The sequence below is a fragment of the Gouania willdenowi genome, chromosome 7, assembly GCF_900634775.1.
Source record: "Gouania willdenowi chromosome 7, fGouWil2.1, whole genome shotgun sequence".
Classification (NCBI taxonomy): domain Eukaryota; kingdom Metazoa; phylum Chordata; class Actinopteri; order Blenniiformes; family Gobiesocidae; genus Gouania; species Gouania willdenowi.
Window position 1 is genome coordinate 8245928 of NC_041050.1, and position 14491 is coordinate 8260418.

The 14491-nt window shown below is 37.5% G+C and overlaps 1 protein-coding gene across 2 annotated transcripts in view; it reads left to right on the forward strand.

Annotated features, from left to right (window-relative positions):
• LOC114467241 (nuclear receptor coactivator 3-like) overlaps positions 1-14491 on the forward strand; it is a 97671-nt gene that overhangs the window by 56701 nt on the left and 26479 nt on the right. Inside the window, exons 3-4 of one of the 2 annotated variants that reach the window (XM_028453406.1) lie at positions 4766-4873; positions 9934-10094. In XM_028453406.1, the coding sequence (XP_028309207.1) occupies positions 4785-4873; positions 9934-10094 (250 nt within the window). In that variant the 5' untranslated portion in view covers positions 4766-4784. Of the gene's footprint in view, positions 1-4605; positions 4874-9933; positions 10095-14491 lie in introns of those variants that run through there. The other variant, XM_028453407.1, reaches the window with a different exon arrangement.

A 14491-nucleotide genomic window follows, 5' to 3' on the forward strand; every position in this document is an offset into this window, starting at 1 on the left:
AGAAGTTTATTACCAGTTAAAATAAAATAGCTGTGTAGTTGCAGCATGTTGTTAATGACATACTTGGTCAGGCTCTGTTTGCACTATTTGCACTCTGTAATGACAGAGTAGAACGTTGATTTGGTTTTGCACATAATATTGTTTGCACTTGAAAAAAAGAAATAAATATATTATCGTATTTATTTTATTTTTACTTTTATAAATTTTTGTTTTAGTTTAATGTTGGGGATGAAGAAGTTAATTAAAAGCTCATGCTTACATCACGCATGTAAAGAGTTATAATAAAACATTTCAAAATGCATGTGCAACTCGGTTATATAGAAGTCTGTTGGTCATATATTTTGTCGTAGTTTTCTTAAAATCTTGTCTTGTCTCGTGAGCTGAGTGTATCGTCACACCCCTACATTTTATGGCAAATATCGTCCAATAATATCAATCATATCTACTGAATATGACAGGTTAGTTCTAGATCCTCACTGTTCTTCTCTTATAGTGTCATAGTGTGTCTACTGTATGTTACAAACTGAGTCACACCATTGGTTTCCAAATTGAAAACTCTGATAAAACCTTTAATAAGATTCTTTTGTGAACTTGGCTAATATTATATAAAGTTGTTAGCTAAACTACCCCTCCCACATTGACCTTTCGCACATTTCAGCTATTTCATTGCAAATATTTATTATTTGGCTACTTCAATATTTTCATTAGAAAATATTGACTGATTTTCTTCTTCATATTTATTTGTATTTACATGTGCATGCATCAAAGTCAAAGCCCGGGGGCCACATCCGGCCCTTTAGATCATCCAATGTGGCCTGCAGGAGATAGTAAAAAGAAAACATGAATCGGTGTAAATTACCAATAGTTCAGTTGTAGATATCTCTGTCCCTACTAATTCACAAATTCAATGAAAATCCGCAATATTTGCAGGGATCACGGTTTTTCCATGCGTATATCACACACGATGGCAGTCATTTTTAGTCTCATGTTTTCCAACATCCTGAGATTTTTCTCAAATTATTCCACAAAATGTCCATAAATTCAATAAAAACTGGTCACAAAATAAAGGAAATGTAAGTGATGATCCTGCAGTGACTGAAATCTGTCACATTTTGCTTTGATTAGTGCTTCACTTACTGTATATCAGTTTTATAAGGATGTGGAAACTATGGTGTAAAAATGTTGAAATCGCTGTTTTTTGCATGTAAAATCTGCATCAATGTTTGGTCCCTGAACTAGAATGAGTTTGACACGCCTGATTTAGAGCATTTATATATATTTACTTAAATTTAAGTAAATTTCAAATTCCTTTATTTGTCATTTGCACATTTGTTTTTTATGCTGCTGTTAGTTGTTGGTTTTTATGTTTTATTTATTATGTTTTTCTAATTTATGTCTGTTCTACAGTTGCACATTTTGCACTATTATCCTATGTTGGTATCCTATGTAGTTCTTAATGTTTGCTACTCTATTGTGTTGCTGCAACATGAGAATTTCCCCTCTCGGGATCAATAAAGATCTATTCTATTTTATTCTATTCTATTCTAACTTTATAATATAAAAAGTGCTAATACTCATGAATGCACTCACACTTTCACATCTTTGCTGTAGCTCATTCTTATCCTAAAACTGCCGTCTTCATGCCCATTTTTTCCACTTTTTTCCATCCTCAATGACATCATCATTCTCTCTTGTCCTCCTTTTCTCGTCTTTTTCTCACTGCCCCCTGTTGCTGTATTGTACCCACCACAGCCACCACTGTCTCTTTGCCACCAACTCCCCTCCGCCTGTGGCATGTAATTGACTTTCTCCCTGCACAGGAAAAGCGGGCGTCCTGCGACAGGCTGGAGGTGACCTATTTCCCTGGGGCATTCAGCAGCCTCCTAATCATCCATTCTCTGGGGCTGCCTCATTCACTTTACAATTAGAGCAACCCCTCCTTTGAGGTCCATCAATAGGCTGACTGGATGACTGGATGACTAGCGGTGCTTGATCGGAGTAAAAGCAAAGACAGAGTCTGAAACTCTTTATTTTGGCTTGTATTGCTTTGAACCCGCTGATATCTGCCTCCTCCTACATCTCATGGCAGATTTAATCACACAGTCTAGCAGCAAGGCAGCGGTAACAAAGAGCAGCAGACAGGACTGCAGGTAGACACACATGCCGTGAGGTAGACCAGAGGATTGGCAGGTATACGGGCAGACAAAGAGACAGACAAACACTCAAGGGAGATGTTTAAAGTGAAATTTAAAAGAAACCCAAAGAGAGGGGGATTATGGAGGTGGAGCTGCACAATTGTCCCACGGGTGTTTCCCACTGTTGTGTTTGAGAAAAAGATACTTGTGTTTCACCTGGTGGAGGATACACGGGTAAAAGCAGCATAGATATTGATTTTTGCTACGATCTTGTTGCAGGATCAGAAGTTTTGTTTTTTTACACGATCAGTCGGGACTTTCCAGGGTTTCGTCAAAGGCTCAGAATAAACAAAAATGAGCAGAGATGTTGGTGCATGATCATCATGAAGTAACACACACACACATCTTTCCCCTACCATTAGCTTAATTTGCTATGCAGGAAAGGCTGCGCTCTGGTCAGAGGATAACCATGTAATCAATGGAATGAAAAAGCAGCTCTGGCTGTGAAGGTTAAGAGGGGGAGACTGGAGGCTTTCAGCCCACTCTGTGTGCCACACATGCTTTGAAAACACACTCCAGACAGTCTGAATGTTACGTCTCCTCCACTGATTCCACTTCTTTCACCTCTTTCTCGTCTCATTTCTTTCTTTGACTTGCGTTTATCATGTTCTACCTCTCAGCTCACTCTCTCACACTTCCACAGCCTCTCTGCTCTGATTACCACTCACTATTTTTTCTTTGCATCATCTATGGATTTTTTTTTTCGTACTTCTACTCCTTCTCATCACCTTCCTCCATTCATCCTTGTTTCCTTTTCTCTCTTTGACCTGTCCCCAGTGTCACAAAGACACTAAGACACTGTTCAGTCTGTTGATGTCATTGTTTTCGTCTACTTTTTTTATTTTTAGGGACAAAAACAAGACTATTACTAATTTAAAAAGCAACATCTGTATCAAAATATATTCAAATTTTTGTCAACCAATAAAAACTAAATTATATTATTGTCTCATGTCATTTAGTTCAGTGGTTCTCAACCTTTTCAGCCTGCGACCGCCAAAATAAAGGTTCCAGAGACCCCCACTGTACCTGAAGGTGGTTGAACACAGACATGAACATTGAAGAACAGTCATATGGAGACAGGGCCATCTATAATGGGGAATAAAGGCGAGAGCTTTTTGGTGTCCATCCATAAAGTCAGCAAAATGATGGTCCATTGTTCTATGAATCTGTGATAACCACATGTATTTATTTACCTGAATAATATCCACTGTTATCCAGGAAGTTTATTATTGTTTGCTCCATAGTATATAGTCATCTTAAAGATATAAATTCTTGTTTTAATTAGAAATAAAATGGGTTGAAAGAGAGCAAAAATGGTGGAAAAGGTGGAGAAATGGGATTTAAAAGACTTAAGAAATTGGTTAAAAGTTTTAAATTAGAGTGGCCAAAAACAGATAGAAAAAGTGGTAAAAAGTGATTTAAAGTTTCAATAGTGGCTTAAAAGTAGGAATAATTAGTTTAACTTGGCAAATAATGGGCATGCCAAATCGTGAATATGGTTAAATTGGTTAAAACTAAGCATGACATATGGTGAAAAGAGGTTAAAAGTGACAATAATGGGTCAACATATGCAACATTAGGTGGGAATGGTGGTGTAAAGGGTTTATAAGTGCTGAAAATGTCTTGAGAGTGAAAAACTATTGCATTTTGATGGAGAAGTGGCAGAAATGGGAGTAATGTAGCAAAAATACATTAAAAGAAGCAACAATATGGCAAGAAAATTTGATTAAAAAAATATGGCAAGTTTGGTGTAGTTGCAGAAAAACTGCAAATATGAGCAAAAATTGGCTCAAATTGTCAAAATAAATTCTGTTTTTTGAAGACTTCTGGCAACTCCAAGGTTGAGAACCCCTGATTTAGTTGAATATAGCTATATCTAAAATAGTCCTGATGACTAAATTTAGACTAAAACTAAGTCATCAAATAAAAAATAAAGTGACCAATCAGACATCACCCACACCTTCAGCTCTTTTTTTCTCCTTTCCATTTCCTCCATCTTTTTTCTGTTCCTTCTCTCTTCCTCCTCTCGTTGTTCCGTCACTTCTCTTCCTGCAAACAAAATGCAATGCATTATGGGAGACGGACGGCTGTCTAACAGAGTTATTTGTGCTGTGTGGCTTATCATCAGAGACGCTGCTAATCCTGCTTGTGCGTTTGTGTGTGTGTGTCTGTGTGTGTGTGTGTGTGTGTGTCCAATATAGGCTGATAAATTCATACTTGCGCAAGCCCACACACACATACACACACAATGCACACACAAACAAAAACAACCTCACATGGTTACTCTCACATTCTCCAAATAAGAAGCGTTGGGGGCGTTGAACCAGACATGTTTATATTCATCAGTGTGTGCCAGGAGAATACTGTCTGCATGATATAAGCATATTTTACCCTGCTGTGTGTTGTTCACTGTTCATCTGCATCCCAACCCACTACTGGTAGTTGTGAGTTGTTCTTCCCTGAGTTCAAAACTAAAATTCCTAAAAGGCTAAGAGGGTCCTGATGATCTCCTATTCTGTCTGAATGAAAGCTCTTCTTTGCAGTGGGTTTGTGTGTTTCTTGTTTTCCAGGTGCTGATATGTGTACACAATGAGCGGACTGGGGGAGAACTCCATGGAGCCTCTGAGCTCAGAAAGCCGGAAACGAAAGCTCTCCACTTGCGACACGCCTGGTCTGGGGTGAGTGTGTGTGATCAGCAGATGAGAGGAAAGTGGGCTACTGGGTCAGTAGTTTTCTTCAGCTCAGTCTGCACAAGCGTTTATGTTGGCCCTCGGTGTTGAGTACGATCTGAACTGAGTCGGAAAAGTATGAAGATTTTTGCCATAGTTGCATCATGACCTGCCTGTTGGGCTCCCAAGTTTGTTGCCTCGTCTTGGCCATCTAAAGCTGCTACACACAATACTTTTTTTTATTAGATATATTCATAGTGTAGGCCTCGTAGATAGGGTTGGGTATCGTTTGAATTTGAACGATTCCAGTTCCGGTGTCACAGTCTGTGTTTATCTCCGTACTGAGATTCTCTTTCAATCTCAGTACATGACTGCTACGCACAGATATTACTGTACTAATTTTTTTTAAAAATGTTTAAAACATCACATCAGTCGACCATCGGTAAAAAAAATCGACCAATGATCATTGCCATGATCAGATTTATATGAATATAACAGCTTATTATTGTAAAGTTACATTAGGTTCACTGTTATTTATTGCAGTATCCTTAAAATTATATTTTTTTGGAAAATGAATTACTCTTCACGATGAAGAAGATGAACCTGTCTATCCTTTCTTTGTGGCGTTGGAACCTCTCCTGCCTCGTATATTGAGCAGTTGTACATTTTTCCCCCAAGAAAAGGAGCCATTCAGCACTCGTCAAATAACATTAGCTTTGAACATTAGCTTTGAAATTGAACTTTCAATCTCAGCACATTGGAAGTAGCAAAACTCACAGCGGAACTCGATAGAGTGCGAATGCTCATAATCGATCTCAGTATGAGGTAAACTCAGACCGTGGCACCGGTTCCGATTCCTAACGATTCCCAATTCCGATTTTTTTTTTTTTAAGAGACTGGGTCAAAAAGGTGAACATGATTTAAATGAGCTAGCTAGCCAGAGGTCTTTCTGGTTGAAGAGCTTTATTTTCAAAAACTTGATGAAAACACATTTCCACATCCTTAGTGTCTGATGCTACAGTATTTTCATCTATTCTGGCTAACACTAGTAACCTCAGGTCATTTGTTTTTGAGAAAATTAAACTTGTTAGTTTTACTAAATTGAAGCCAGCGCCGGTGCACACTGTTCACTGTTGTGCGGCAACACAAACACTTCCGGTCGATTCTTCTTCGTTGGTGTTCGGTGGTTTCTTCTTCCGATCGGTGGATAGGGAATCAAAAGTAGGAATTGAAATTTTAAAATTTGAATGATTCCAGCAGAATCAAAAATTCAGTCCCTGGACCAATCGATATTCGATACTCGATGCCTAACCCTACTCGTAGATTAATGAATCAATTATTCCAAAAAGAAAGGATTGCCGCTTAAAAGTTTGTTTTCATCTGCACTCTCTTATTGACATTTTCAGAAACGTTTCTTGCATTGCATTGTGGGATGTGGAGTCCCGTAGACAGATGCATGGATGATTTCTTGTGTTTGCCCACTAAAACTCTACCAAAGTGACTGGTGTCTCCACGGACTAAAAGTTGTGGCAAAGCAATGAAATGAAATCACGGTAAGAATTCTTGGCATCTGTATAAAGATATCCACCTCCCACAATGCAATGTGCGAGCTTTTGTTGTCCACAAGACAGTGTTTATAGTGGAAACAAAATACACTTTCAAAGAGCAATTTTACCCTTTTTCCTTTTATTTTTTGGAGAAAATGAAGTTCCATTTATTCATCTATGAGGTGTACACTATGACTTTGTAGTGGTGGGATTAGAATCAAAAAAGAATCTAATTAATCATTAATCTTGACTTATCTAAATGAATCGCATTACAATATTTGACAGGAGAAGCAAAACATTTTCCAATTTAAGTTGATTTAGATATACTGTATGACTGAATCAATGAAAACAATAAATGAGCTTAAACAAAAAAAGGTGTTAATTATTTCCATCACTGAGTGCTGACATAATATGCATTAAGAATAAAGAATATTATGATTGCCTTGTTCACAAAGCACAAATTTAAATTTAAGTACGTTATATTCATGCTTTTATGAATTTTTTGTAAACTTTCTAAAACAGGTTTTTTTTGTTGTTTTTTAGCACGTTGTTTTTCTGTAATTAATTAATCGCAACTAACGCGTTAAAGTCCCAACCCTATTTTTATGAGATGAAAAAAATATGGTGAGAAGTTACTGTCGCTCATCTGCTTTAGCTAAATTTGAGTTCAGCTGCCATGGACTACTTTTTCCGTTCTTTAAACAACTGTTTTTTGTTTTTACTGATTCCTTCAGACCGGGAACAGCAAACAAGACATCCACTGACCCACTTATCAAACTATCACAGATTGGCTCTCCTCAAAAACATTCAAATAGTTAAGCTTGGAGAATTTATTCTGCCTTTAACTTGACAACTCTCAGGTTATAATAATAAATTGCTGCTTAAATTCCAAACACTAACAGATGTCATTGTGAAGAGATAATAATGATCTTATGTCCACCTGTCAAGGCTCATAATGCTTTGTCTGATTGATATAGTTTTGATTTAAATGCCTTTTTTTTTTCTTTTTTTATCAAAAATGACTTGTAAAGAGAAGTCACGATAAATTCAACTTTGTCTGACACAATGTTTTTATCCACTCAGACTTTCCTCTGGGCTGAAAGCACATAGATGAAATACTGCTAGAATATTATTAAGGAGGTTTATGATTCATTTAGTTCTTTTCAATTGATGCTTACATTTATTTACTCAATGACACGTGCACTACACGTTCTGACGTTACATAGTATGTCTAATATATTTCATAGTTGTACCGTGACACACTGATGGGGGGCAGTCAGTGCCAATTTGACCTTATATTGAATATTCTTGAGTTACCTTTGCCAAGTAAGGGTGTAGGAGAAAATCGATTCAGCGATATATCACGATATTTCAATGCACGATTATCATTTTGATCCAAAAGATGTTCAAATCGATTTTTTTTAATCATGTTTTTTTTAACGAAAAAATATTACATTTATTTGCGCTAACATAAGCGTAGCACGTAAACGCCCGGTCACTAAGTGTCAGACCTTGTTAAACTACCTCACTCCTCAATGTATGTATTTTAAAAACAAATTTAAGAACTTAAAAGAATCAGAATCTGTTGTAGAAGATAATGTTATTTTTTTTTTTGAAAAATGTAATTTGACATTTTGATAAACATATCACTTGTTTTTGATATTGGTGCTTGAAATACAATTAGGTACCATTTACTTGTTCTCGCAAGTTTAAAAAAAATGAAATTAATTGTATTTCATACCATTTTGTACTTGTACATGTGAAATTTGTAATTATTGATAGTACGATATATTGCAATATATACACTGGAAACAAAACTCAGACTGTGATTATTCTACAGAGACTGAATTAAATGTGGAAACCAACAGTAAAAAAGGTCTGTCATTTATTCATTTCAATTGCTAGGTGGTGGGGTGATTAAGGATTGCATTCAATTTAAATTCAAAGTGTTTATTGTCATATGTGCAGTTAGAAACACGTTTTCCTGTACAATGAAATTACTACCTTGCTTATGAACTAAGATATAATACAATGAAATTGCTACCTTGCTTATGAACTAAGATATAATAATGTGTTCATACAAGTTAAATCTAACAGTGGAAAATACAACACTGCCAATAGAACTAACAACAGCTGGATTAACCTTGATGTAGAGACAAAACAAGCTGCAAACTTGTGTGTCCAAAAGAGACATTCCCGAGTGGTGACATTATGGATGAAAAGGGAAAAACCTTCCAAACACCTTCGAAAGAGGAACTATTCTTGAACTGGAGGAATGCTAACAACGTCTGGCAGGGAACAAGGCCAACACGAACAACGATAGAGAGGAGGAGGAATAAAAACAAGACAACACTGACTACAGATGAGAATACACAAAAAAGGACTGTTCAGAACAACTCAAGAATGTTTGACCAGAGAGACATGTAAACCCATGTAAATTTGCGATGGTAAAACAGGGGACGGGACCCATAAGCAAAATGCTTCTCTCGTCTCCTTTTTCGGCATGTACAAAAAAAAAAAAAAAAATGTAACAAAAAAAAGTGAATGTAACCATGTCGGAAATAAACTGAATAAATAAAAATAAATAAATATATCGCATTGTTAAGTATTGGGATATATTGTATCGTGACATGCAAATTGTGAATGGTATCGTCAGATTTATGCAATGCACACCCCTACTGCCAAGGGATATATGGCTCTTGGATGTAGTTTGTGCTTTCTGAGAGCTCTTGTATTCTTTTGTGTTTTTTTACTATTGCATTGTTGAACTATAATGAATTAATTAAAGCATAGGTAAAAACATTTAAGACAACTCAATGTTTCATTTTAGGCCAAAATTGAAATATAAGCTTTTATTTTGGGGTCATAAATTTGTACATCAGAGTCACTGCATACCAGTGAGTCTGGTGTCCATGGTGCATGTTGGCATACTCTGCCCTGTTGTGTTTCCAATAATTCAAGTGTAACTTAAAAACTCTCTCCAGTTAGCAGAATAGGTTTTTCTGTATTGTATTTTTATTTTTTATTCCACCCCCCCCCCGTCTTTTTTTTTCCTTTTTTCCTTTTTTTGTCATTTTTCCCTCTTTTTTTCTCACTTTCTTTTTGCAATATATTTAGGAGTGATATCATTTAGGCAGAAAATTATTACAAACGTACCTTTGCAGTATTAAACATTAGTCGATAGCAGTGGTTCCCAAACTGGGGTACGCGTACCCCTAGGGGTACTTGAACACCTCTCAGGGGGTACACAGAAACATTTATTTGTTATTTGTATTTTTGGCACAACTCTTTAAAATACACTAAAAGTTGAAGTTCAAATTCTAAAATGGGAAAAACATCAGAAATAAATGAATAAAAAAAGCCTAAATTCAAGATTAATGTTGGATGAGACACAGTTATGAGTTTAGAAGAACCTGCAGACACAAATAAATAATGTGAAACGTGAGATAAGGGGTACATGGGGCAATAAAATGTGGGAAACACTGATCTATAGCATTATTCTTCATACACTCCCTCCTACAGGTGTGAGAGGAAGCGACGGGAGCAGGAGAGCAAATATATCGAGGAGCTGGCCGAGCTCATCTCTGCCAACCTCAGCGACATCGACAGCTTCAATGTCAAACCGGACAAATGTGCCATCCTTAAAGAGACGGTGCGGCAGATCCGCCAGATCAAAGAGCAGGGTGAGTGGATGCTGGGGGTGACATGGTGAAGGTTAGCGACGGACGCACAGGTAGACGCTGGGATGTTTGTGCCCAGTGCACACCAAAGGACAAGTAAAAATGCACACCTATTGTGCAAACTAGCCTTTATAACACGTGTTATCACTCATGTCATGTGCAATATCTGTAAATGTGCATAATTATTTCCTAATGCCAAATAAAATGTGACAGACAACTATATCACTCATGAAATATTTATTAATGAAACATTAAAAAAAAAAGAAATTAAGTCTAGAGTTTGCCTCTGCATTTATGAAATGAATGCATACAAAGTAGTAAATTAAAAAAATATTATTTTTGTGTAGCTGTATATTGCAGTAGTTAGGACCATATAAAATCTGTTTTATTCTTTTCCAAATTTTGTTTTATTTTTTCCCAAATTCCATGTTTTCCACCTTAATTTTTTAAAATTCCATTTTTTTAAGAAATATTCATTATTTTTTTTCAGATATTGTTCGTTTTTAACTCCTGTGAGGAAAGAAAATAAATACTAATAAATACAATACCCATAAGTAAACAAAAATGTATTGCCCTGCAATGGACTGGCCCCTGTCCAGGGTGTACCCCCGCCCAGCGCCCAATGAGAGCCGGAGATTGGCACCGGCAGACCCTCGCGACCCTGAACAGGAATAAGTGGGTCTGAAAATGATTGAATGTATGTAAAAAAATAAAGTAAGATACAATTAAAAGGTAGATATAAGTTGTGGTGACATGGATTATTCTGACTGCTCCTTTTTAATTATTTATAACATGGCATATAAAGATGTATGAGAGCAGCATTAATGTCACCCAATTGCAATTTCCCCTCAGGGATCAATAGTTTACTGAATCTGATCAGGTTTATTGAATAAGTTTTGATCAGCTTAATTTAAATTAACCTAATTTAAATGATCCAGATGACATCATTCCGGAACGTAATGATTAAACAAAAACAAATGGACCCAAGGATGCATCAGTTATTTCACCACTCGGGGCCAGAATATTTGACAGTATCAGAAGTTATCATTAACCTACGATGTTTCAGACTCTACAATCCCTGGCATTGATGGTCTCGTCCACAACAACAGAACAACTTCATCCACAGATCTTCTGTAGCTCTGATGAGATGTTGTTTAAACACTGAGCAGATGAAGCTGATCATGTTCTCATGGAATGCTGCAGCGTTACACGAGAAACGAGCTTCACAGACACAGTAAAGTTAAGCGGGCACTGGTCGGCTCTGTATTTAGGAGTCAGTGATGATTTGCATAGTTTTTTTGGCAGTTTAGACGGTGTTTGAGGTTGTTTAGGTGGTGTTTGAAGTGGCCAGGATTGGGAGGGGGCGGGCGATGCACCTAATAAGCGGTCCCGGACACATTTCCCCATGAAAAAACGTTCCTTGCCTCGCGGTGACGGTGTTTCATGCTGATTCTGTCTATTTCCGTGTTCAACAGTAGATTCCGTTTTCATTGGTCGATTCTAGTGATTCTGTCTGCGATTCTGTTAAAGTGGATTTTATATCGCCTTAAATAATAATGTGTGGTTGTCACAAAATCCCACGGCACATCCGCACTTGCCTCACGGCACGCAGTTTGGGAACCACTGTGCTGGGAGACCAGGGAGGAGGGACTGTAGGAAATGATGGGGAAAAGGTGTTAAAGGAAACACACACACACGCACACACACGCACACACACACACACACACACACACACACACACACACACACACACAAGCCCAGGTGCAAGGACAAATCAGTCATTCATCTCCCACAAATTTCACAGCCCCAACTGTTTATGTTTTGGTGGAAACATTGGCAGAGCTTAGTGAACCTGTCATTGGTGAGTGTGTGTGTGTGTGTGTGTGTGGTTGTGCGTGTGTGTGTGTGTGTGTGTGTTATTGCCATGCACAGCTGTGTGCAGGCCTCACCAGGGGCTGTTTAATTGGACATTTACAGGTAATCGCACGCCCATTCATTCCACTGAAATGCTAAATTACTGCTTTGGTTACATCTGTTGTTGTTGTTGTTAAACTCTTGCAATACGTGGCGGTCACTTCAGCAGATTGTGGAGTTTCTTTGGCAGGTCAAACTCTTTAGCAGTCACTTACATTTCTTATGCAGTAGTAGTTGATTACTTTTACTCTTTTTCAAGGTTTTTAATAATTTCTTCTGCAGGCTGCAACCTTTATTTTGCAGCTTTAGAACAGTGGTTCCCAACCAGGGGTACTTCAACACATCTCATTTGGTACAGGGAAACACTATAGGACAATTTTTTACGTGCATCCTCCTCATCCATCGATAATAATTTGCGGCAGAACTTTTTAAAATACATCAAAACGTGAAGTTCCAATTTTTAAATGGCCAACACATCAGAAATAGATGGAAAAAAGGGGTTCAATCCAAGGTTAATGTTGGACCAGACGCAGGAAAGGGTTTAGGCCAGATGTGTCAAACTCAAGGCCCGGGGGCCAAATCTGGTCCTTTGGAGCATCCAGTTATGCAATTTGAGAAAGTAAAAATGTTAGAGAAGTTAATGTGTGAATGAAACTCAACAATATTTGCAGGGGCTCACAGTTTTCCCGGTGTCTAAATTATGCTTATTAGTGTTAAACTATTAAAAATCAAATTTCTTACAAAATCTTGAAATTTTTCTCGTCATAACATAACATTTTCCTTAATTAAATAGAAATTTGGAACAAAATTAAGGACATTTTAAGTGAAGACCCTGTTTGGACTGATATCTAACACTTATTGCTTGGATATTGTCGGTATACGTAGAAGTGCAAACTAGGGCGCATTAATGTTGAAATAACTCGTTTTCTCGCATTAAAATCTGTGGCCCACTTGAGATCAAACTGCTCCGTATTTTGCCCCTAGTCTAAAATGAGTTCGACCCCCCTGGTTTGGACGATCCTGGTGTCACAAATAAACATTACATATTATGAACTAAGGGATACATGGGGTTAAAAAGGTTTTGAAACACTGCTTTTTAGAAGATTTCTTCTTGAGGCACAAATTCTTCTTCTTTAAACTGGTAGATTTCTTCTTCTTCTTCTTCTTCTTCTTCTTCTTCATATTTAAGTGTTTGGTTCACACTTTGACAAGTGTCTTTGTATCCTGTCCATCAGGTTGACCATAGGGCTATGCAGATTTTACAGTTTTTTAACTCTCTGGTAAATTTCTCCGTCTGTCTTTAAAGGTGTAATAATTAACATGTCTGGGTAAATTTCCAAAGCTGAAGCGAGGAAGGCGGTGCTGGTGAATATGGCCGTGCTCTGTCTATGTCTGTGTCTGTGTCTGTCACCCTGGCAGGAAGGGGAAGAGGCTACAGCTGGCCCTGACTGCTGCTGCTGCTGACAGGTTGCCATAGTTACAGGAAGTGAAGACAGAAATGACACGGGTGTTTAGACTCGTCTCTCGCTCTCTACCTTCGCCTCTCTGCCTCTTCTCACTCTCACTTTCTCTTTCTGCCAGTCTTTTTCATTTTTTGCCTTTTTTTCTCCAACAATCCTCCTTGGTTTTTTTTTTGGTTTTTTTTTGTGTCTCACTGGGATTTCACATTTACGTCCTTTTCCAACTTCAGTCGCTTTTTATTTTGCTGCACATGGAACTGCAGCGTCCTCACATTTGCTCTTTCAGATATTCAATGAAATGATGGAGGAAAGCAGGGTTGGGATCTATTATAATTGTAATTTTGAAATTGATAGTTAATCACATGTTAGGGTTGGGGTCAATCATAATTACATTTATGGTGCAATTATAATTGTAATTGTATTGTTAAAAATCAGTTGCTCTCGTAATCGTAATTAAATTGTAATTGAGTTTAGATAATTCACTAATTGCCATGAAAATTCTATAAAAAATGTCAATTATAATTTAATGCAAAAAGGGGAAACCATGTTACAGATTTTTTGTACCGTTCTACACATATGTATCGTTAATAATTATTAAAATATGTTTCATATCAAGCTTTCTGAACTTTACTGTGTCTGGGGTTGTCGACAGAATTCTCTCCTTTTTTTTTTTGGTTTCTTTCTGTGTGGGTATCAGCACCCGCGGGAGCTAGTCAGATCAGTTCCTGCAGCCAAACAGCTCCTCCTCCTCCTCTTCTTTTGCTGAAAACCAAATCCTGCAACATTAACACTAAGCACTAAAAATCTGCTTCCCATTCACCTTTATTCTGTCTCTCTTTCTCCGTCTGTGTCTGTCTCAGCCTCAGCCCTTCCATTAATTCAGGTGTCTCCTCTCATGCTTCTTCTGCACCATTACAGCTTCCTCTCTCGCTCTCACCCACTCTCTCTCACCCCAGCAGATAGTCCCTCACAGTCTGACACTGAATATAAAGCATGTGGATGGCAGCTATACCTGCTCCACATGCA